The sequence below is a fragment of the Nematolebias whitei genome, chromosome 1 (assembly GCF_014905685.2).
Source record: "Nematolebias whitei isolate Nwh7 chromosome 1, NemWhi1, whole genome shotgun sequence".
NCBI classification, from domain to species: Eukaryota; Metazoa; Chordata; class Actinopteri; order Cyprinodontiformes; family Rivulidae; genus Nematolebias; species Nematolebias whitei.
The window spans coordinates 50,076,312-50,100,765 of record NC_056498.1 but is presented as its reverse complement, the minus strand read 5'-3'; the positions used below and the strand labels follow the sequence as shown (position 1 = coordinate 50,100,765).

The 24,454-nt window shown below is 41.7% G+C and overlaps 1 protein-coding gene and 1 pseudogene across 1 annotated transcript in view; both read right to left on the bottom strand.

Annotated features, from left to right (window-relative positions):
• The window catches only part of sptlc3 (serine palmitoyltransferase, long chain base subunit 3), a gene marked incomplete at its 3' end in the record, with an annotated part of 40,421 nt that extends 16,476 nt beyond the window's left edge, over positions 1-23,945 (bottom strand). Inside the window, 6 exon segments of the mRNA XM_037684995.1 lie at positions 3,888-3,981; positions 7,847-7,971; positions 15,095-15,243; positions 17,451-17,605; positions 18,151-18,345; positions 23,733-23,945. Of these exon segments, the coding sequence (XP_037540923.1) occupies positions 3,888-3,981; positions 7,847-7,971; positions 15,095-15,243; positions 17,451-17,605; positions 18,151-18,345; positions 23,733-23,828 (814 nt within the window).
• Positions 1,524-1,642, bottom strand: LOC119421305 (annotated as a pseudogene).
• Positions 23,946-24,454: the final 509 nt, after the last annotated feature.

The window sequence follows — 24,454 nt, the reverse complement described above, 5'->3', positions numbered from 1 at the left end:
ACACACACACACACACACACACACACACACACACACACACACACACACACGATAGTGATAAGAGAATTAGAGCAAAAAGTCAAAACTTTGTGCAGCCCAACTTTTAAAATACACAAATAACAGTTGAAGCAGCGATGAACTCAGACTTTGCAGTGAAGAACTCAAAGTAAACAGAAAACAGGTGTGTGGCTTCCACCAAGGTACAAAGTAAATACAGCACTTTGACAGAAACACCTTCGACAAACTAACAGGAAACACCTTTACACATCAAATCATTCATTAAGTCTAACGGTCAGACACATCATTCTGCCAAAATAACCAGTGAAACTGTTTCTGGAGAGTAAACTTTAGGAGGAATGTATGTTTTGAACAGTCTAAATAAATGCAACAGTTCCGGCGCTCACCAGCAGATGGCAGTATGAGCCTGCTGCAATCACTGCAGAAACAAGAACGACTTCAATCCAAAGCATTTCCTGTCACAGCTGACAGTCTGCCTCCATGATTGATATCACTGCCTCAGCATAAAAAAACAGAAGCTGTGCCGTTAATTTCCCTCCCCGAGACGCCACAGAACAAGATGTTACTAAAGATCTACGCGCAGGAGACGAAAGAGGAAGAGAATATTTCACAGTTTCACTCTGATGTGCGATAAACCCCGGCCTGACGCGAGACGTTGCACGACTGGATGCTTATCTCTGCCTCTGCAAGAGACACGTGGACATGGCTGTGAATATCCACGCCGTGTCGTCCTTGCTCTGCCCTCGAGCTGCAGAAATGCCGGTGGGTCGATAAATAACAAATAAAGAGTTGCACTTATATACTGTAAGAAATACAAATGCAACAAACAAACAAAAAGTATGTTCAAGAGAGAGAACGTGTGACGGATTCTGTCCGACGAGTCTGATGATGTTGGACTGGACAGACTTGTTTATGTTCTGTCGTTTGAAATTCTTTCTCTGTAAAGAAACAATCAGTGCACGTGCCGTGCTGTCATCACTGTGTGTTTCCATACAGCGACGGCATGTTCTCTGCATTTAACCCATCACACCTGAGATACACCCAGGTGGAGCAGCGGGCAGCTATGCAAGCACCCGGGGAGCAATTAGGGATTAAGTGTCTTGCTCAAGGACACCACGACATGTGGGCATAGTGGGGAATTGAACCTGTGACGCTCCGGTCTCAAGTTGGCCGTACCTCAACAACATCTCGGCCGATTTGAAATTAATTATTTCGGCTGCTCCCTTCACAGCGAACTAACTCGCTCGAAGACTTGGCGGTTGTTTCACACCGGACGCCCTGACACAACCACAGCCCTCTGTGTGGAACAGAGAGCTGCCATGTAGGGCACCTGGGGGAGCAGATGATGGGGGTTAGGTGCCTTGCTCAAGGGCCTAGAGTGGGGCAAATGAGGGTGGAGGTAGGAGTGGGTGCTTCACCTTTCCCATCCACATTTGATGTCGGTTTGGGGGATTGAACCGGCGACAGACCCACCTTGTCTAACTTCTGTGCCACCACTCCAATAGAGCTTACGGCACCTGGTATTGCCAAGCGGTCTCCCATCCAGGTACTAACCAGACCCGACCCTGCTTAGCTTCCGAGATCAGACGAGATCGGGCGAGTTCAGGGCGGTGCGGCCATCCCCAGGCTCTTACATAGCTGCCCGCTGCTCCACCTGGTGTACCTCACGTGTGATGGGTTAAATTCAGAGAACGGATTTCGTCATTGTGTGGGAACACACAACGATGACAACACACAGCAACAGCAGCGCTGTGAACAGGTGATCTCGGAGGGACGCCACTTTAATTAAAAATATACGTGTTTTGGATCTCATACAAGTGACTCGGTAAATGTCTTGTCTGGTGCTGAATGTTCAGGACATGCAGGGACCATCTCCTCAGGTACCTGGGGGAGGTTTGACCTCTGGACAGGCCTCTGGGGTCTGATCTGTAAACCCATAAGTGACTGAGCTTGTACCTGTCAGGACAGATTTGCTGCCTTGCTTGCGGTGTTGAGTTTTAGTTGCTCCTGGAGGTAAAGAGGTTCTTCTTGTGCAGTCGGTTAGCAACACGCCATCTGATCACAGAGCTCCAGGTTTCATTTGAAAACTTTTCCTGCTGCTGATGGATAAAATCCAGTTGTAACGCTAAGATAAATCTTTTTTTTTAAACAAATGATGCTAAACCTGGTTGTGAGACCGACACCTTGTCTACCTTTAAGACCAGGCTAAGACTTTCCTTTATGATAAATCCTATAGTTAGGTTTGGCTCAGGTTTCCTGAGCTATCCATTAATTCTGCTGCTATAGGTTTAGACTTCTGGAGGACAAAGTGACTACATCACTCTGCGTTTCAGTTTTTCTTCCTACAGAAACTATACCTGGACCATAGAAACTACAGTTGAGCCATAAAAACTACACCCACCTGGACCACATAAACTACAGCTGGACTATAGAAACTACATCTTGATCATAGAAACTACAGCTGCACCATAGAACAACAAATAACAACTAATGAAATCAGGATGATGAATTACAACATTTAATTTCCTTTTGGGATTAATAAAGTGTTTTTGAATTGTATTGAAACTACACCTGGACCATAGAAACTACACCTTAACCATATAAACTACAGCTGGCTGGAGAAACGTCACCTTGACCATAGAAACTACAGCTGGACCATAGAAACTACACCTTGACAATAGAAACTGCACCCTGACCATAGAAACTACAGCTGGACAATAGAAATGGCACCCTGACCATAGAAACTACAGCTGGACAATAGAAACTGCACCCTGACCATAGAAACTACACCGTGACCATAGAAACTGCACCCTGACCATAGAAACTACACCGTGACAATAGAAACTACACCCTGACCATAGAAACTACACCGTGACAATAGAAACTGCACCCTGACCATAGAAACTACACCTTGACAATAGAAACTACACCCTGACCATAGAAGCTACACCTTGACCAAAAAAGCTACACCCGGACCATAGAAACTACACCTTGACCATAAAAGCTTCAGGTGGACCATAGAAACTACACCGTGACAATAGAAGCTACACCTTGACTGTAGAAACTACACCTTGACAATAGAAACTACACCTTGACTATAAAAGCTTCAGGTGGACCATAGAAACTACACCTTAACAATAGAAGCTACACCTTGACCGTAGAAACTACACCTTGACAATAGAAACTACACCTTGACTGTAGAAACTACACCTTGACAATAGAAACTACACCTTGACTATAAAAGCTTCAGGTGGACCATAGAAGCTACACCTTAACAATAGAAACTACACCTTGACCGTAGAAACTACACCTGGACAAGTCATTCTGTGTTTGTCTCCTTCCCGTCCTCTCTAACTCAAGCAGGTCGAGACAGGAGAACACTCATCTTGAGCTCAGTTCTGTTAGAGGTCTCTTCCTGTTAACAGGGAGTCGTTTCTTCCCACTGTCACCAACAAGAAGTGTTTCATAACGTATTCTCTCAGAATTTATTGCATCATAACTGGAATCAGATTTGAAACTGGATTTGAGTTTGATCGACGATTTGGACTTGTATTTTCTTTATCTGAGATGACTGTTTTTGTTGAACTGGTGACTGAACTGAAAACAAACGATGAGTTTAATGTTTCTCACAGCAGCAACAGTTTGGTAAAGGATGAACTAAAACAGTATCTGAACTTTCACCTGCAGACTTTCTTATGGTCAGTGTGGGATCAGGTTGTTTTCGGGGGTGCAGCACACTGGAATCAAGTGGTAAACAGCAGTAGTTTCGGTGAAGCACAGCTATTTGCACCTTGATTAAACCAGTAAATTTAATTGTGGGTCAAACCTCTGTGACTTCCGATGAAAAATGAAGAAGCTGCTGGACTTACTGTTGTGTTTAAACACCCGGATAGTTGCTCCTGACAGTCTGGCTCCCAAGATAAGAGATGTGTGATTGAGCTCGTCGCTTAGTATCAAACAGCCCTGAAAATCAGCAAAAAAACTGTCAAATTTCACACGGCACGCTTCCACTTTCACTGTATTCTCTAAACTATTGTGTATAAATATATATATATATAAATAATTCTCATCTTTCACCGTTGATGAGGAAATTCGCTAAGGCACAAAAAAGTGTTTTGGATTTAGTTACATAACAAATGAACAGGAATAAGACTGTTACTGTAAATATTTATGAATGAATACATCGTAGAATACCAACTATTTTGTATCGAACATGTAATTTAAAAGATTACTTGCATTTATTTGTATTTTAGCTTTAAAACAAAAAAATTCTCTTATGTAAGGATGTTCATGTGTAGCATAGTAAAAGGATTTACACGGCCCATTTCTCCTCAGCCTTTTCCTCGTGTCCTGCCCCCCTTCTTGTTTTAATCACTATCATTTAGGTCTTGGTATGAATAGAAATGTGCTGCTGTACACGCTTGTTTTTCTTCTTTGATGTCTGAAGAAATTTTGACCTATATGTTGTAATATCTCGTGTCCAGACTCCAGTACTTCATACTCTGTAGAAAATAAGCGTGCACTTGTTCCAGGAAATTCCCTCAAGAGCATTAGCATGTATAGCACTGCAGCTTGGAGCGTTTGACTGCATTAGTCTGAATGGAGTCTTGTAGGGGGTGTGTTGACATGGACCCAGTGACAGATCTGTTCAGTTTGGCCTGGGGTCAGCCTGCCCTGGACGCTGGTCTACCAGCAGCTGTCACTTTAATGCTGCTTCACCTGCACAGACAGGCCTGTCCTGGCACTTCCTGTCCCTATAGAACTGAGCTGGGATTAAGGTTTGACCCAACCCAGATTTTACAGGGATAACGTCGAGCCACTACAACTAAACGAGCCAGAACTCATCACTTAAACCAAGGGTCCCCACCTAACCCAGATGAAGTTTTGTCTGAACCCAGACCAGTTGGTAAATTTCAGTAGAATCAATGAAACAAAGAAAAAAGCTTTTACGATAATTGATTTTAGGGGCTCCAGCTTTCTACCATTTAAGGTAATTTATTATTGGTGGCAGTTCATTTTAAATAAGGCATTTTTTCAGGCATTTAGGGAAATTATTTTAGTTGATGCAGATTCTTAAGCATTTACTGTAAATAATTTTAGGCAGAGCAGCTTTTCTACCATTAACAGAACTTTATCCTGTCATTTTTAACACTTACGGCAGGGCTTAATTTGAGCAAACAATTGCCGGAACGCACCCTGTCAGAATAAGCGCATGCCCGGTAAACTGAAAATAATTACATAAACACTCATTTTAAACATAACAGTCTCTTACGAGCTTCTTATTACGAGCTTCTTATTACGAGCTGCCTCTTCTGCGTCAACCCTTAAAAAAATCTTCGCCCCCTAAGAGCGGTGGGGGTGAGTGCTGAGCTAACCAGGAAGTCGTACGCGGACAGGAGTCCACAGGCAGCCACATGGAGGTTCACATGTGGAGTTGGACAACAATGAGCAAGGACAGTGTCGGGCTGGGAACAGTCAAGTGGGGGGTACTTGACAGAAGCAGTGTTTGCAAATGTAGGTAAACGTAAAGGCTTAACGACCCGTTAAAACACCAAAATGCAGGAAATTGCATCTACTATATTCAAAATTTTCTTGGGGAAGACCTCCAGACCCCCGCACTGCCCACTGTTTACGTTTCGGCATCAATCGGTTTATAAATTAAGCTCTGACTTACAGTATTCATTTGAGGGGAGGGGCACAGCTTTTCTAGCATTTACGGTAATTTTAAGGCATAGAAGCATTCACTTGAAGAGAATAGATGGGCCTTGAAGAATTTTAATTGAAGTCCTCCGTTTTAAAACAGCAACCTCCTCCTCTATCCATCCAGTCAAATTAAAGATACAAACCGGATTCCAAAAAAGTTGGGACACTAAACAAATTGTGAATAAAAACTGAATGCAATGATGTGGAGCTGGCAGATGTCAATATTTTATTTGTAACATAACAGATGACAGATCAAAAGTTTAATCTGAGTAAATGTAACATTTTAAAGGAAAAATATGTTGATTCAAAATTTCACAATGTCAACAAATCCCAAAAAAGTTGGGACAAGTAGCAATAAGTGGCTGGAAAAAGGAAATTGAGCATATAACAAACAGCTGGAAGACCAATTAACACTAATTAGGTCAATTGACAACATGATTGGGTATAAAAAGAGCTTCTCAGAGTGTCAGTGTCTCTCAGAAGCCAAGATGGTAAGAGGATCACCAATTCCACCATTGTTGCGCAGAAAGATAGTGCAGCAATACCAGAATGGTGTTACGCAGCATAAAATAGCAAAGACTTTTAAGTTATCATCATCAACCGTGCATAACATCATCAAAAGATTCAGAGAATCTGGAACAATCGCTGTGCGTAAGGGTCAAGGCCGTAAAACTCTACTGGATGCTCGTGATCTCCGGGCCCTTAAACATCACTGCACCTGAAACAGGAATGCCACTGTCAAGGAAATAACAGAACGGGCTCAGGAATACTTCCAGAAAGCATTGTCAGTGAACACAATCCACCGTGCCATCCGCCGTTGCCAGCTGAAACTCTACAGTGCAAAGATGAAGCCATTTCTAAGCAAGCTCTACAAGCTCAGACGTTTGCACTGGGCCAGGGGTCATTTAAAATGGAGTGTGGCAAAATGGAAGACTGTTCTGTGGTCAGATGAGTCACGATTTGAAGTTCTTTATGGAACACTGGGAAGCCATGTCATCCGGACCAGAGAGGACAAGGATAGCCCAAGTTGTTATCAACGCTCCGTTCAGAAGCCAGCATCACTGATGGTATGGGGTTGCATGAGCGCTTGTGGCATGGGCAGCTTGCATGTCTGGAAAGGCACCATTAATGCAGAGATCTATGTTCAGGTTCTAGAACAACATATGCTCCCATCTAGACGTCATCTCTTTCAGGGAAGACCCTGCATTTTTCAGCACGATAATGCCAGACCACATTTTGCAGCAATCACAACATCATGGCTACGTAGGAGAAGGATCCGGGTACTGAAATGGCCAGCCTGCAGTCCAGATCTTTCACCTATAGAGAACATTTGGCGCATCATAAAGAGGAGGGTGCGACAAAGAAGGCCCAAGACGATTGAACAGTTAGAGGCCTGTATTAGACATGAATGGGAGAGCATTCCTATTTCTAAACTTGAGAAACTGGTCTCCTCTGTCCCCAGACGTCTGTTGAGTGTTGTATGAAGAAGGGGGGATGCCACACAGTGGGAAAAATGGACTTGTCCCAACTTTTTGGGGATTTGTTGACGCCATGAAATTTGGAAACAACAGATTTTTCCTTTAAAATGATACATTCTCTCAGTTTAAACTTTTGATCTGTGATTTGTGTTCTGTTCTGAATAAAATATTAGATGTTGGCACCTCCACATCATTGCATTCAGTTTTTATTCACAATTTGTTTAGTGTCCCAACTTTTTTGGAATCCGGGTTGTACTTATTTGTTGCCTCCGGTTTCTGTTGGCCCCCGGCTTCAACCGGGCTGAGGTGCCAAGAGGCCAGAGTTAGTAGTCAGACTCTTCAGTAATGTTCAGAACAAAAGCCTGCTCATATACTTGTCTGTGCGTGTTTGAAACCATCCGAGCATGCCCCGAGCCTTTCTCCTCCTGGCTACTGTAATGTTTAATTATAATTTTAATTAACCGAGGTATACTGGAGTTGTTCGAAGCAAAGTTGTCTTTTTATTAATTTAAGCCATATGCAAGAAAAGGAACAAAAGCTCTGCTAATTACATTCATATCTGCTGTAGTTTGAAAACGACACCCACGTAACAGCAGGAGTTTCTTTATCCCAGTGTGTGGGGAAAAAATGTGTGTGAAGTCGCACACCTTGCCAACAAGTGCCGGGATGTTCATGGAGTTGGTGGCAAAGCCCATCCCGAATGTCATGGAGGATTCTACTCCGAGGAAGTCCGCCACGAGTTGTTCCAGCTCCTCATGCATGCGCAGGTTTCCTTCAAGACAGAAACGAAGAGCGTTGTTTTTTTTTTTTTTAACTCCCGAGGTTCTACTGGTTTTTTGTTTTGACAACTGATCACACATTTTGACAAAGAAGCTCTCGTAAGAGCCGAACACAAACACCCGGATCAGTACCTGCACTCTTCTGAGATTCAGCAAGCTTTAGGAAGATTTAAGACGTTACACTGTTGGAATTTAAATGTTCCTTTCCGTTTCCTCACAGGTCCTGCAGGGTGTAAAAACAATCCTGCAGCACGATTTGAGGCGGAAGCAGTTGATTATAAACCGATATGACAAGTGGGAACCAGAACTCATATGTGGGCAAATCTTGTCACCGGAAAAAATGTTTCTTTCAATCTGTGGGATGTTCTGGTTTCTGCTTGTGTAACCATCCGATAAATAAAAGAAATGTGGGTACGGTTGTAATTCACGGTAGAGAGGCAGGCAGTTAAAGGAAACCGATGTGTCGTCACACATCTGACTTAATGTAGAGTTTAAACATTTTCATTTTAGCACCTTGTGCTGCAGCACATTTAAATGGTACATCCACTGTAAACACATGTTACGGTAGTTACTGCCTACCATCGAAGGAGAAGGTGCAGCGATAGTCGCTCATGTTTTTGTGTGTTTGTATTGTTAGCAAAATAGTTCATAATGACTACAGGGATTTTAATTAAACTTTCAGTAAGTAATTATTGGATGTAAGCCCGTCGCAATAAATAATAAAATCAATTAATCAATTAATCACATGATGAATGAAAATTATCTACCTCATTTTCATTTATCGGCTTTAGGGGGAGTGGTGGCGCAGAGGTTAGAGAAGGTGGGCCTGTGATCGGAAGATCGCCGGTTCAAGCCCCGGTACCGACAACATCAAAAATGTGGGTGGGGTAGGTGAAGCACCCACACCCGCCCCCACCCTCATTCGTCCCACTCTGGGCCCTTGAGCAAGGCCCTTAACCTCCACCATCTGCTCCTCCGGGTGTCCTAGATAGCAGCTCTCTGCTCCACACAGAGGGCTGTGGTAGCTCGGTGGTCCGTGGTTGCATCAGGAAGGGCATCCGGCGTAAAAATAACTGCCAAGTCTTCATGCGACTTAATTCGCTGTGGCGACCCCTAACGCAGGGAGCAGCCGAAAAAAATTAAAATTCATTTATCGGCTTTATCGTTTTTTCGTGCCTCTCTTTATACTGGAGACACTGGATGACAAAAAGCTCAACTCTAGTGCTCTTCGCTGACCCCTCCCCTTCTCCTTTCGCTTTAAAATCCATTTTAACCATCTAAAATCACATTTTTGGATCGTTAAAAGCAGCTAAGCTGAGAAGCTAAGCTATCGGGGGAAAAAAACCCTCCGTCTTGTCGAAGTTCCAAAATTCACGGTTGAAACCAGTGCCTTCGTGTAAAAAGTTGTTTTTCTCTGCAAAAAGAAGCTGAGAGCTTGTTTACTGATTTTTAATAAAAGATCTGTGTGAAAAATGTTATGCTAAAAAGCTCAAACCACAACAAGGGTCCGCCATTTTGAGAACTGGAAAAAGTAAAGAGAAACAGCCTATGTCACGTCAAGGGGCCTCCCTCCCATTTTACTTAAAGAGACACGCTGCTCGCTCCCTCACTATCCATCCTTCGGTTCAAACCGTCTTATACGGCCATCTGGTGGTCAAAAAAGTACTACACTCAAAACAAATGAAGCATTTCTTCTTAAATTTGACAATAATTACTTATTATCGTCAAATTTCAAATATCGTTTATCGCAATAATTTCTGAGACAGTTAATCGCCCAGCAAAATTTGTTATTGTGACAGGAATAATTGGATGTACTTCTTCAACTGATTGTAGTGAACACAATTCAAGATGGACGCCACAGCAAAGCGATCTGAGCACACACAAAAATGGCTGCAACTCAGTCACTCTTACAGATGATTGAGCGAAAACGTGGAGTGGTAGTAGATGAGACTTATTCCAAACTTATACTCTGAGCACCAATTCATTGCACATGATTGATCATCATCATTACCTTTTGGAATCAACTCTGTTAGCAAAATAACTGATGTGGATGGATCTTTTTTTTTATTATTGGACGTATGAGTAAAACTGAATAACTTTTAGAGTTACCCCAACTCAAGATGGCTGCAACAACTGGTCGACCTTGGTCAGCACAAAAATGTCCATCCATCCATCATCTTCCACTTGTTCTGGAGTCTGGTCTCAGGGGCAGCACCTTGAGCAGGGAGGTCCAAACCTCTCTTTCCACAGCCACCTCTTCCAGCTCTTCTGGGAGGCGTGTCCTAAGACTTCTGAGGTCTCCTCCCAGTTGAACTTGCCTTGAAAACCTCTCTGTAGGCATTCTTACCAGATGTCGGGAACCCCCTCAACTGACTCATCTGGATGTGGAAAAGCAGTGGCTCTACTCTGAGTCTCTTCTGGATGACTGACCTTCTCGTCTCATCTCTAAGAAGAGTCCAGCTACCCTGCAGAGAACTCATTTCGACCCCTTTCATAACCATAGGTGAGGGTAGGAGCTTATGCCCACTGGTAAACAAAGCACCTGTCCTTGCAGCTAAGCTCCCTCTTCACTACAACAGACCAGCACAGAGTCCGCAATACTGCAGAAGCTGCACCGATCCATCTGGGGATCTCACGCTCCATTCTTCCTTCACTCATGAACAAAACACTGAGATACTTGAACTCCTCCGCTTGAGACAGAACCTCACTCAACCCGGAAAAGGACAATCCATCCATTATTGCTCATGAACTTTGATGATTTGAACCACTTTGGCCATGGAGTCAACGGGGGAGAGGGCGGACTCAAGAAACCATCTTATCACCATCAAACTGGTTGGCCCACTACGTGAGTGTGCTGTCTATGGGACAGAGTCTGTTGTGGCTCCTCGGACTGATGAAGTCCTTCGGATGAAAGACGAAACGCTTCAACACAAAGAAACCGTCCAGAGGACCTGACTTAACTTTGCTGGACAATCCATCCTGTTCCAACTGAAGACCATGCCCTCAGATTTGGAGCCGCTCCAGCGAATGACAAGCTCTACCTCAGTGAATCTTAACCATACTGAGTTAAAACTTTGGTTTGGTAGTAGCAGAGAGTCATTCACAACACATACCCTGAGCACTAACAGATCATGAAGATACCACATGAGATCCTGATGCATGCTCAATAATCCAGATAGAAAAATCTAAAAAAGTTAAATCTGGTCCTCTGTAATGTCCAGAGGACCTGATTTAACTTTTTAGATACCACATGAGACTGAATGTAATGTTATTTTCAACGTTTGACTGAGATAGCTTTAACTCCTGCATGAACTCGGTTTAAAACACTGGAATGAAAGGTGGCGGGCGAGATGCATTCTTTCAAAGAATGCTTGGCCTTTGGTTATGATAGTGAGAATCGATAACGACCATTAACCGCACGGAGCAGATGTGTCAAGCAGGACCAGAAAATGGAAATGTGAGTGATGGGCATAAATCTGTAATGATGTGGAGCAGCTCTGTCTTTATGCCGATTCCCATTCGGCGCGTTCCATCGGGCCTTGCGCCAAGGTAGATCGATTCGTACATTTCCTCGACCACTCAGGCACACGACCTCTGCCGTTACGCGCAGTGATTTTTATTTTTTTTTAACCAGGCTGCACTGGCATTTGCTCTTTAAAGAACACTTCCCTTGGCTGTGGTTTCGCAGTGCTGACCTTGTTGATATTTTAACCTTCGCAAGCCTGCTTCGGGCCTAAACACGTCTCAGGTACAGCAGAGAATACTCGTTTTAGTAAAGCGCCTTGCTCTTGGATCGTCCACCTGCCCTTTGAGTCAGCACCGCAATCACAGTTAGTGAAAACATTAAATACTAATCCACTTATGGAAATCACTGCAGTCTGTTTTATTGTTAACACATGACTGAAGCCTTTCTCAAATCCGTTACAGCAAGAAAATAAAAAAAAAAGAGTTATTCATTTCTATCAGCAACCATGAATGACTTCACAGTTTACAGGTTTAGTCTTTGATCAGCTTTAACCTGTCAAGACGACCCCACTAGTAAACTGGTGCGGTCATTTTAAAACCACGTGCCTGGCAGCTCCACCTAACTGGTAATAAATTAGTGGAGATTACGTTAATGATTGTGGGAAGGGTTAACGACTGGACGACAATGAGCTGTTCGTTAATGTTTAGAGAGGTCTGACGTGTGCGTTTGCTCGCAGGGTGTGCTTTCTCTGAACTTTCTGACAAGTTTTACTGGACGATTCGATAAGTAAAAAAAACACACACTGTACGTCCCGGTGGCGAGGGAGTGATTTACAAGTTTTCTTATTCAGACGTTCGGATAAACTGAAAGAAGTTTCGTTTTAAATTCAGCTTCACGAACTTGAATTTTATCATTTAATCCATCCATTATCTTTACCTACTTCTTCCTTTCTGGGTCCTGGGGGGGTCACTGGTGCCCATATCCAGCAGTCACTGTGCGAGAGGTGGGGTGCTCCAAATAATGAAACTCCCAGAAGGAAACCCTTGGATGCACATCTACAAGTGACTAACACTGGGGATCATCTTGATCCAAGATTCAACATTTTGGTAGAGGAGTAGCTGAACCCCACCCCCCAAAAGACAAGACTAAGCACTACTCTTCAATATAGGATCAAATCCTTGGCTTTAATTGTTGGAGTCTACCATGTTTGTTAGCAAAATACCTCATGTACCGTTGAACAGATTTTAATTAAACCCTTACAAAGTTACCACTGGGGACTGACTAGAAAGGCAGCCACCTATTATTATCCACCTGAAAAGGGTCTTGCTCTTCTACAAACGTTAATGTGGCTTGAACCGCAACGTGTACCCCCACAAATTTTATATTGAAACGACCGGCTCGGCAACGTGATGTGTGCCGTTACTGTTATTGGCACTATGAGTTACCGTGGCCACGTAATTTACAAATAAAAGACGCCATTTGTATCATTGAAAAACACTGAGAATTCTTAACAGTTTCTAGCTGCCGCAGTGAGGTCACATGACCTAGAGCAGAGCTATTCAACTAGTGGCCCGGGGGTCAAATCAGGCCCACGGGTGTGCTCAGTTCGGTCCACAAATGGGTTAATTTTTAAATAAAACTAGATTTTAAATCATAAAACAACCTTACTTAATGAGAACAGCTGCTGAATGTCCGGCCCCCGAGCTCTTGGCTTTCAGTAACTGTGCCCCCCCGAGCAATTTAGTTGAATAGCCCTGACCTAGAGGGAAGATGTCTCTGAACTAAACTCAATATGCCACTGAACAAACTCTTCCTTCCACCACATCTTAAGATACACATATTATAAATCAAAACAGGCATTTTTGCCATCTAAATTTTAAAATGGCCACCATGTGGCAGTCCCCATCAAAGTTTCTTCAGGAACTTCCTAGTTGCATATGCAGCTACACCTGATAGTGGCGGCACGGTGGCACAGTTGGGCTGTCGCCTCTCAGTGAGAAGGTCGCCTGGTTCAAATCTCGGTCGGGGGCCTTTCTGGGTGGAGTTTGCATGTTCTCTCCGTGCATGCGTGGGTTTTCTCCGGGTACTCCAGTTTCCTCCCATAGAACAAAAACATGCATGTTAGGCTGATTGGTAACTCTGAATTGTCCCTAGTTGTGAGTGAGAGAGTGAATGGTTGTTTGTCTCTGTGTCCCTGTGATGGACTGGAGACCGGTCCAGGTGTCCCCCGCCTCTCACACAGTGATGGGCACCCGAAAAAGGAAGAAGCGGGTAAAGATGATGGATGGATGGTTAATTCAAGTGGGTTGTAACAGATAATCTACATTAGTCGTCACGAAAAGGCTCCAGCTCAGACAGTTTTGCAGATGTTGAGATAAATTTTGGCACCGTAGTAGCGTGACATGGAAGATATTTTCAGGGTTTCAACAGAGCGGCTATGACTGTTTCATCTCTCAACATCAGATTATTTTAGTTAGAAACTCTGGCATAAAAGGCAGCGGGCGACAGGCATTCCTTTGAGGAACGCTTGGCTCTTCGTTAAAGTCTAAATAAATTGCATCTTCGTAGATAACCACTCAGGAAATGTTGGATTTGGAGGATTTCTTTTCTGATCACCTCCTGAACAAATTGCTTTGGCAGTGGAAGCGGCGTCGCTGCAACTAAAGAGACGCTTTAATTATTTATTCCTAATCTGGTCTCAGGAGAGAAATGCTTGTTTTTTTTTTCTTCCTTTAACTCACTCAGCGAGCCAGCTGAAACGCACATTAGAAACCCAGACAAAAACAGTTCGGGGTTTTGAAAGCGAAGTCAACATATGAATAAATCACATAAATGAATAATGGATGGTTTTAGGGTGGCTGAGAGTGGGGGTGGGGTGGGGGGGTACTCTGACAAACATTCTTTGTTTTTGTTTCCGGTGTCAAACTGCTGATATCATGCAACGCATACCGAGACTTCTTTTTTTCGGCTTGTGTGCACGCTCACCTTTAGTGAGTCTGCACTCAGCAGATAGAAAAGCAACTGGCAGCAGAAGAAGCGTCACATTAAACATTATTAAAAAAAAAAAAAAAAATAAAACTTTCTGCTCAGTGAGCTCCATAACCAATAAGGTCAGATTATACACAGCTGATTGCCAATGAGACTCACGCCGCCACTTGACTCATCATTAAAAGCTGTATGGAAGATAAAAGGATAAAACACCATTCAAAATTCATCAGGATCCATTTTTTTGATCCCCACTCTCGCAGCACATTCATGTATATTCCATTTGCATCCCGTTTAATGAAGTCACATGTTTCACTTGAACATGGTTTCCACTGCTCCTCCGTGGACCAGCGTGGATCTGAACTGATGACTATTGTGCATAATTTAAGAAAAGCTGAATAATTCATAAAACACTGCAGTCACTGGCAGATAATTAAACATTCTCCCAGTATAATTTTCAAGAATATAATAAATGGTGGCGTATGTGCCATGTCTGGTTGGGGTCTGACAGAGATATCAGAAGCTGAAATGAGAACAATAGACCTCTAACTTATAAGGTGGATTTCTGTTTTTTGCTTCAGAATATTTGAATGTTCGAGCTGCAGTTAACTCGAAACAAGAAGTGGCATTTTATTTTTGAAAACTCAACATGACCACAAACTTACCAATTTCCTGTCTTGTGCTGCAAACCCCAGCTCCATATTGCTGTAAGCGATCTGCCACCGTTTTCAGGAAATCGGCATTGTTCTCAGCGAAACCGAGGTAATTGTAAGAGCCCATGTTGATGACATTATAAATGGTTCTCCCAGTAAACCTGTAAGGACATTCAATGTGTTTACATTTTAAATCATTTAATGTGTTTTTCCTTCTGCTCCCTTCGATCCTGCATGGATAAGTGGGTAAATGAAAATGAATGTACACAGAAACATGCTGATTAACTTCTGTATATAATGCAAAAGTACACAACACATTTAAATACATTTGCTGCTTAAAAACACTGAAATCCAAACTATGTGGTAGAAATACCTGGTCCATACCAAGTATATTTATTTATTAGATTCTTCATTTGGCTGCTTCCTTACTGAAGGGTCGCCACAGCAAACTAACTTGCACGAAGACTTGGTGATCGTTTTCACGCCGGATGCCCTTCCTGACGCAACCACAGACCACTGATCTACCACAGCCTCTGTGTGGAGTGGAGAGCTGCATCTAGAGCACCCAGGGAGCAGATGGTGGGGGTTAAGGGCCTTGCTCAAGGGCCCAGAGTGGGGCAAATGAGGGTGGAGGCAGTTGTGGATGTTTCACATTTTCCACCCACATTTATGACGTAATTGGTCAGGGGAGTTGAACCGGCGACCTTCCGATCACAGGCTCGCCTTCTCTAATCTCTATCCCAACCACTCCCCCAGCAAGTACCTACCAGGTACGTACCGGGTACATACATTGTACATACCAGGTATGTACCGGGTACATACATTGTACGTACCAGGTACATACTGTGTACATACCAGGTATGTACCGGGTACATACATTGTACGTACCAGGTACGTACTGGGTATATACATGGTAGGTACCAAGTACATACATGATTCATACTGGGCACATACTGTATATGGTACATATATGGCACATACTGGGTGCATACATGGCTTGCACCTGGTACATACTACTGGGAGCAGTGGCACAGAAGTTTGAGAAGGTGGTCCTGTTATCGGAAGGTCACCGGTTCAACTCCCCTGACCAACTACGTCAAAAACGTGGGTGGAAAATGTGAAACATCCACAACTGCCTCCATCCTCTTTTGCCCTACTCTGGGCCCTTGAGCAAGGCCCTTAACCCCCACCATCTGCTCCCAAAACAGGCCTCTCTTGAAAATGAGTCCTTGTGACTCAATGAGATTACCTGTATAAATAAAGGTTAAATTAAAAAAATTAAATAAAAAAATACCAGGTACATACATGGTACATACTGGGCACATTCAGGGGTACCTACAAGGGACGTACCAGGTACATACTTGGTACTTAATGGGTACATACTGGGTACTTACCATGTACTTACTAGACACCAGGCATTTACCGGTACAAGATATGTACCAGTTACATACTTGGTATGTTCTTAATTGGTAAATTTTAAAACTAATAAAAAAAAACAAAACATTTGTAATATTTTTCTTTTTAATTCATTTCATTTTTTCCCTTCGATATCAGAAGAATAGATACACATCACTCCAGTTCACATGGAACGTCAAAATCTCAGTGACGATGAACGTGATCTACTTCTCTTAAACATCTTCCACATTTCTTCAGCTGACCTACTTTTGCCCCCACAGCTCACGAGAACCTGCATTTACCATTTTACCAATTCACCACACTCCACTGAAAAAGTCGAGAGGACTTCCCCATATCTGCTTCTTCCAGTCACATTAAACCTTTTTAAACATGTAATCCACACTTACCTCTTCTACCGACTCACAATATCTTTTTCCTTCCCTGTGGCTGCCTGCTCATTTTCTTTTTCATAATATATTCTCTGACCCTGCTGTGCAGCCATGAGGAATATCAATTGCGGTTCAGAAAGTCATAAACACATTTTTGCATATGGTACATTTGCCAATGAGAAATACCCACACTACAGTTATTCCTATAACCATACAGAGGAGAAATAATCTTCTCTACTTTTAAACCCCTATAGGATGACTGAGTTCAAAAACACTAAGCCGTCACATAACATGTCACTAAAATATACAATCAAGACCAAGACCAAGACTCCTAGAGGTGCTTTGTGGGGGCTGGTGTTAAATAAAGAGGGTTCCTTTAATAACTAACAAATCTTTGAAACCAAGGCTAGCTCTGCCAACAAGTCTTTTTTGAAGATGTTCCAAGATCTGTAGACCAGTCGATGCCTTTCCCATCCAACACTGTACACAATACTTTAATATGTAACACTGTGCCAGTACCGTCACACATTTATTCTGTTATCAGCTTGTGAGAACATCTGCCTGAGGCGGTGGGGTCAGAGTACCTGAATGTCCAGTTGTAGTCATCAGACACCCGTTCCATCAGGTCAAAGACGGGTCCCGGCAGGCTGCATATGGGACGGTTCCAGTTGTCCCGTACTCGCATGTACAGGTTTCTAGTGTAAAAATTTTCAAAATCTTGATAAAGTGGCGTGAAGTCCTAAGGAAGAGCGAAAAAGAAATGTTATTTATAACATCGCAATAAGCCAAAGGCAAGTTAAATTCTTTATTGTTTACCCTTTAATACACTTGAGCTGGTGTAATAAAGTTTCCCTTCCCTTTCATCTCTTACTGTAAGTAAATGTTATACAACACAAGGAGCAGAATGTCTAGTTATTCTTTTTAAAGAGTCTTTTCTGTAATGCCCACTGGGACTTTATAAAAATAACAACAAACCAATGTCAAGATTTGAAGGTTTTTGTGTGTCCAAAGTACTTTCCAATTTAACTTTCACCGAAGAGACGATGCTACAAAATCTGAACCAAAATAACAAAGAAAGAGGTTCAATCCTCGGAGATTTAATTAGATCTCCTCGACACATATTCTCTTTGGTGTTCTGTCTCACCCATGGCAACTTTATACAGAAGTGCATAGAAACGTAACAAGAAAAGGGGACAGCTTAAAGAAAAAAACCTGTAAAATAACTGTATTGATGCTGTGTGAACGTTTTAATGTATATAAATGTGGTGACAGTGGTTTTCACACCTTCTGCGCCTCTCTTTCCTGGGCGATGTTGCACTTCTCGATACCCACAGCTCTGAGGAAGTCTCTGAAGTATCCAAACAGGGTGACGATGCCGTAGCCTACGTATGTCATGACAGCCACATACATAGGAGGCTGTTCAAAGGACTCCGGCCTGGACTGCTTCCTGGAGCCGACACTAGCCCGTGGGCTAATTTTCTGCTCAACAACAAGCCAACATAAGGTGTCTTACAATGTAGACAAGAACACAACACTGTTTGAGCAAATGGGAGTCAATAGCGCACAAAGGGTTTAATCAATAACACGTACTGTTTATCAGCAAAGGAAGAACTGAACGAAACTGCAATTGTCAGCATTCTTCATTTCAATTAGCATCCGCCACTGTTGCAAAAACCTGCAAATTATGGGGAGTTGGAAACTTTCCATGGTGAATTAAGAATTATGGAAATAAATTTTATGTTTGAAGTTTTGAAAGTTAGTCCTTCACATGGATTTTACATGCAGTATTTTGGCATAATGATTGAAACCAGGTGTCCTTGGTGTACCATACAATAAAAATTACCACACCTAAAAAATGATAACCCGTGTCACCTGGACATGTAGGGACAAATGGAAATGCAGTAGTCCCTCATTTATTGTGGGATGTAGGGCGGCTGTGGCTGAGAGTGGTTAGAGCAGTCGTCCTCCAATGCAAGAGTTGGGGGTTAGATTCCACCAGCTGTCACATGTCAAAAAGTGTCCCTGGGAAAGACACTGAACCCCTCGTTGCCTTTGATGTGTGTCCCATCGGTGAATGAATGTGATCAAGCACGGATTAATCTTTGTAGAGATCTAGTCGAGTGCTGCATGAATGGGTAAATGTAGTGTAAAGCGCTTTGAGTATCTCGATAAGATAGAAAGGCGCTATAAGTACAGTCCATTTTACCATTACGTTCAAACACCCCCGTGATAGGTCCATGAAGTAGGGACATATTTATTTTAGTATTTATATACGCATCTATATATCGTCCTTCTTGATATAGCGAGCGTTACACCGGGTAAGAGATAGAGGCGGCGGGTGGCGGGGTCCGACAGCAGCGGTGCACCCGGAGGGCTGACGCGTTATTCGCACTGTGGCCTCCGCCCTCCTTCCCGTGCTGGAGCAGGTCTCCTCTGCCAGTGCTGGGGAGGTGAGCGCGAGGACACGGGAAACACGGAGGAAGGTCTCCACTGGCAGCTGCACCCCGCGAGCGCTGTGGGCTTGATGGTAGAAGGCATCCCCCCAGACGCATGCCGGGAGGCATATGGATGGGGAGGGCCGTATGGATGCCAGAGGTACGGTCCCTGGACAGGGACTGGGCTGCCCGGTCCTTAAAGAGCACAGCAAATGAGCAGACAGACTGTTGCTACGGTTACTGAGTCAACCAGCGCCCGGGATACTGAGCACAATACTCTGGTCGCCTTCCATCAATCAACCAATCATGTGTCATGTACAATCTTACGCTGAAAACACGCAAAACTGTTGAGTCCGCAAAGTATCGAGGATCTACTGAAGTACCTTTTTTTTTTTGTTTAGTAATGTAAATAGTTTTGTAAAATACAATTTCCTGTAATTCATTTAGTTTTTAGATAAAATTAAAGAAATCTTTAAATAGTTGAAAACCTTTTTTTTTTTTTACATTTTAGAGATTTGTGTTATACAATTTATGTTTAGCTTTTATGAATACAAGGATAAAAAAAATCATATAACATCTGTATTTTTTTTCCAGAGTTGTGTAAATAAATGTAGAAAATAACAACAACTAACAAGTAGAAATGCAGAAAGTTTCAAAACCCACTGGTCTCAGATTTTCCACCGTGATGTGAAAATCAGTGTGTCAGATGTTACTTTCATACAGTATGTATGGGTCAACCACACTATTTGCCTTTCAACAGCATCCGTCTATGACCAAACAAAATGTTAAAGAATTTCTTTGGATGTGATGCAGTTCATTTAAATTACTTTCAATTTCTAGTTAAATTCCCGTTAACTCTCAAATTCCCTTGGAAAGTTTCCACGTTGGTATATTTCCAAAATTTCCCAGCTTAGTTTATTGAAAATGGAAAATTTCGAGAAGTATACCAAAAAATGTCCACCCATTGCAATCACAACTTGAATAGCACTTCAAAATAAAATAGAGTACAAACAGTGACAGTAAAAGCACATTTTCTGAACACACAAAATCAGAATAAATCTGTGGTCCTGAAATGCAAGAATAAGGAACGTATCAAACATTTTGTATAAAAAAGACCAACTTTCATAGCAGCCTTTTTAACTGGCATCATCACTGTTCAAGAAACAAATCTTGCTCAATAATTTAATTCCCTGTGCTACCCAGGATGACATTTAGAATATTGTGATTTACCAGTGATTCTTTTAATTTAAACAGGCTTTTAACTAACTCGCGACGAAGGTCAAACTCGAAAAATGGTAACAAAAGTAAATCATGCGAGAAGTATTTTATGTTATCTTGTCATAGATGTACAATTAGATACAACAAGAGGCGCTGCACCTTTTAGCGTGAAAAGGAATGTAGAACGACAAATTGGCTTCACTTGGAGACATGGGGGTTTGACTCTTTGATGCATACTGTTTGTTTGAATGCTCCGGGTACTTGCCCCAGCCAGTTTTTCAGCATCGTTGAGATACGCGTCCCCATTACTCTAAAACTCTCAACAAAAGTGCTACAAAATCGATGTTAGTTTGAAACCTTGAAGTGTAGCTATGGAAATCTTGGGTCTTTGATCGCCAAGGTTTTGAGATTTTGACTGAAAGTCTGCAGATACATCCACACCTAAAAACAAAAAATATATATATGGAAAAGCTAAAAAATACTACCGTTCTGTTGAGGAAACAATAATGTAGAGCAGTTGATGTTGATGAGTTGATGTTTTTTTTTTTTTGGTACTCACTACTTTAGCTTCACAGCTAAAATGAAAAGCATCCGTTTGATCGCAGTACCTACACAAATTCAGGCCTTGTACAGGTATTAAAAATTCTACGTTGCCTATGCTCCATTTTTCCACACACAAATACCATTTTTTGGTGGGGAAAACTTAAGAATTTGGTTTTAAAAATCCGTTTCTAGTGTGTCTGGGGAGATACAAAGATGCAGTAGTAGCATATTCTGCATTTATCCACTATTACTTACTAAAACAACACCAGAGAGGTCTTTACCAGATTTTCTACACCCGTCTTGCATAGTGTGGATGGTGACGATAATATAAACGAAGAAACAATAAGGTAGTGTAGACTGGGCTCCAACCTTTTGCCAAACACTCAGTTTGACTTATTTTATTATTGTATACATTTTCTTAAGACAAAGCTATGTTAAATTTTATAAGACTATAAATAACTACAATATGATTCATGCAGATTTTTTTAACCTCCTTTCAGCTGCTTGTTTGTTTTTCAGGGGTCGTCGCCACAACGAGCGACCAAGCACAAATTCCCACATTTTCATTTGAATATTTATATCTAAAAATGATAGTACAAATATTTACAAGAGACTCTATGTAAAGGGTAATTAATACCTTAGCTATAGAGAACACTTTACACAGCATCAGTTTGGAGAGATTCAGCTTAAACTGAACCGAACTCACTAGCTAACGGTTAGTTTGAGCAGGACCAAGGTGACTGCTAGTCTTAAAAACAACTCAAAGTGGAAAAAGTATAATTATAGCCGTTTCTGCAAACACCGTTTTATTAACTTTTTCATCACAGTCTGTGCCAGTACGCATAATTTTTAAAATAAAATTTAAGTTATCTGAGGAGCAGCTAGCTAACTAGCTAGCTATAGCACTTCCGATGCAAACGTCCGGCAGGAATATCATAATATTCCATACTAATGCTCAACAAAGTCAGTACTTCGCAACGTACTATGACCTAGATATATTCAAGCCTACTTCTGGTTGTTTTAATCAACTTTTATGAACTTTAATGTTAATATTAGCAAACACTTTGCAAATGAAAATGTGTGGGAACCCCATTAAGTTTGGGACGGACGTTATTGTTTGGTGGTGAAGTCTTTCCTCTGTCAAAATGTTATGCGTCGGACTCGTGCTTAACAGAACGCTGTTAGAAATGTTCGAGTGGTTTTAGTGAGATAAATTGCCAAAGCATAATCTTACCTTGCTCCAAAAGACTTGATATCGTACTTTTTTTTTTAAACATAATTTTTAAAGTTTTAACTGGTTTGGCGCACAACTATTTAACCAAACACCTCCACTCAAAAACAACGAGGTCATCAGAGCAAGAGACCCACAAAGTGACAGGCTCGTGGTGGTTGCCATGGTAACCACAGGCCTGTATGCGTCTCCCACACCCTTAATGTGAGGCAGACAGAAACACAGACTGGAAAATGGATCTCAAACAGTCGCTTTTGGCTTGTGACTCAAAAAAAGGTATAATAACTTTGCAAACTTTACAAAACAGTCATAACACTATGATGCAGGGGTGTCGAACCCACTTACAAAAAAGGGGGTCAAAATTAAAACCTTTTTCAAACTAAAGGGCCAGTTTCAGAAACTAATTCAAGTTAGATTCCCAACGTCTTTTCTTGGTTGCAGGTTCCTCAACAAGAGTTTGATTGTTGCACTTTTGACGTCATAATCAAAGATTACTGAAAAAAATTAACGTGATAAAAGTATTTTACATTTAAAATAGCATCTTGAGGGCCAGATAAGATGTCAACAAGGGCCACATTTGGCCCCAGGGCCATGAGTTTGACACATGTTATATGCATAATCTTACCTTCCTCCAAAAGACTTTAAAATTAAGTCAAAAGAATTAATGATAAGTTGTTTTTTTTTAAGTTTTAACCGGTTTGACACCCAACTATTTAACCAAACGGCTCATAACAGTATTGAGGTCATCAAGCCAGAGACCCACAAAGCAACAGGTTCATTGTGGTTACCGTGGATACCACACTTGTCTCCCACACCCTTAATAAAAGGCAGACAGAAACGCAGCCTGGAAAATAGGGCTAAAAACAGTTGCGCCTGCGATTCAAAAAAAAAAAAAAAAAAAGTTATAGAAACTTTGCATACTTTACACACCAGTCTTAACACTATAACACTTTAACACTATAATATAATCTTTTTCTTTTTTTTTTTAAACAGTTGATGATTACGCTTGTTGACTTTAAGCAAAGTGGAAATAAACCGACGTTTTACTACGTTGTTTGTCAAATATCCATTCTCAAAACAGGCGTTCAAGACTGAAGTTGCCCAAGAATGTGAAGTCATTGTGTGCAATGTCAACAATGGCTTCAGGACGAAGCGGCAGTTTATTGTGAAGAAAACAAACGTACTTTGTTAACCTTTGACTCATCGCCTGAAGACATGGAAATGAAGCGAGATATTAAAATGCGTATTAAGTGTTGTTTCATATCAACAGGAAGAAGATTTAGTCACGTTTTTTTAAAGTGGGGATGCAGCCGGTGAAAATATAAAGTTAGTTTACGTCACATACGTCATGTTAAGGTTAAAAACCCGAACACACGTGATGGAACTGCCGCACCTAAGAGGCAAATATATGAAGAACATTAAACCGGTAAGAGACATACCTCTCTCCCGGTGCGGACGCCATTCTTCCCCCAATCTTCGCGTTTCAGTCCGTTCAGGTGAGGCTTTAAGTTTCCAGTAGCAGTTATTATGGCCATTTTCCTGAACGAGCGACTGTCTCTTCTGCTCAACAGTCGGTTGTAAATAATAAATAAATAAAAAAAACATACGGTGAGCTTTTTCCAAAGGTGACTTCCTCTTTCTGACGTTTCGGTTCTGCCTCCTTTTTATTCCGTGTAAAGGATTCGCTGAAATCGTGCACCTCATGTTTCAATATGCTAATGACTCCTGTGGTTATAAAAAACAAAAACACTACAACTTTACTTTAAGTTCAAAGCGGAGGATTTTTTTTTATTGTGTTTTTTTTTTTTTTAAGTTAAAGTAATAATACATTAATAAAACCAGAGCGCTGCAAAAAAAAAAAAGAAGCTAAAAAAGTAGTGCTCAAACTAATTAAATGCAGCAGCTAAAATTTAACTAAACATTAGCAAAAATAAGGTCAGTAAATCCAACGTTAGCTAAACAAATCATGCAGTTAGCAAAACAGCTAAAACTAGCTAACCCGCTACACAGAAACGTTAGCACAACTGATGCTAATTATAGCAAATCTAGTTAAAAGTAGCTAAATAAATAAAGACAAGTAAAATAGTTAACAGATAGTTAGAAGCAAATTGGAACAAACAGCTACAATCTAAAAGTAGCCAAATTCATATATATATATATA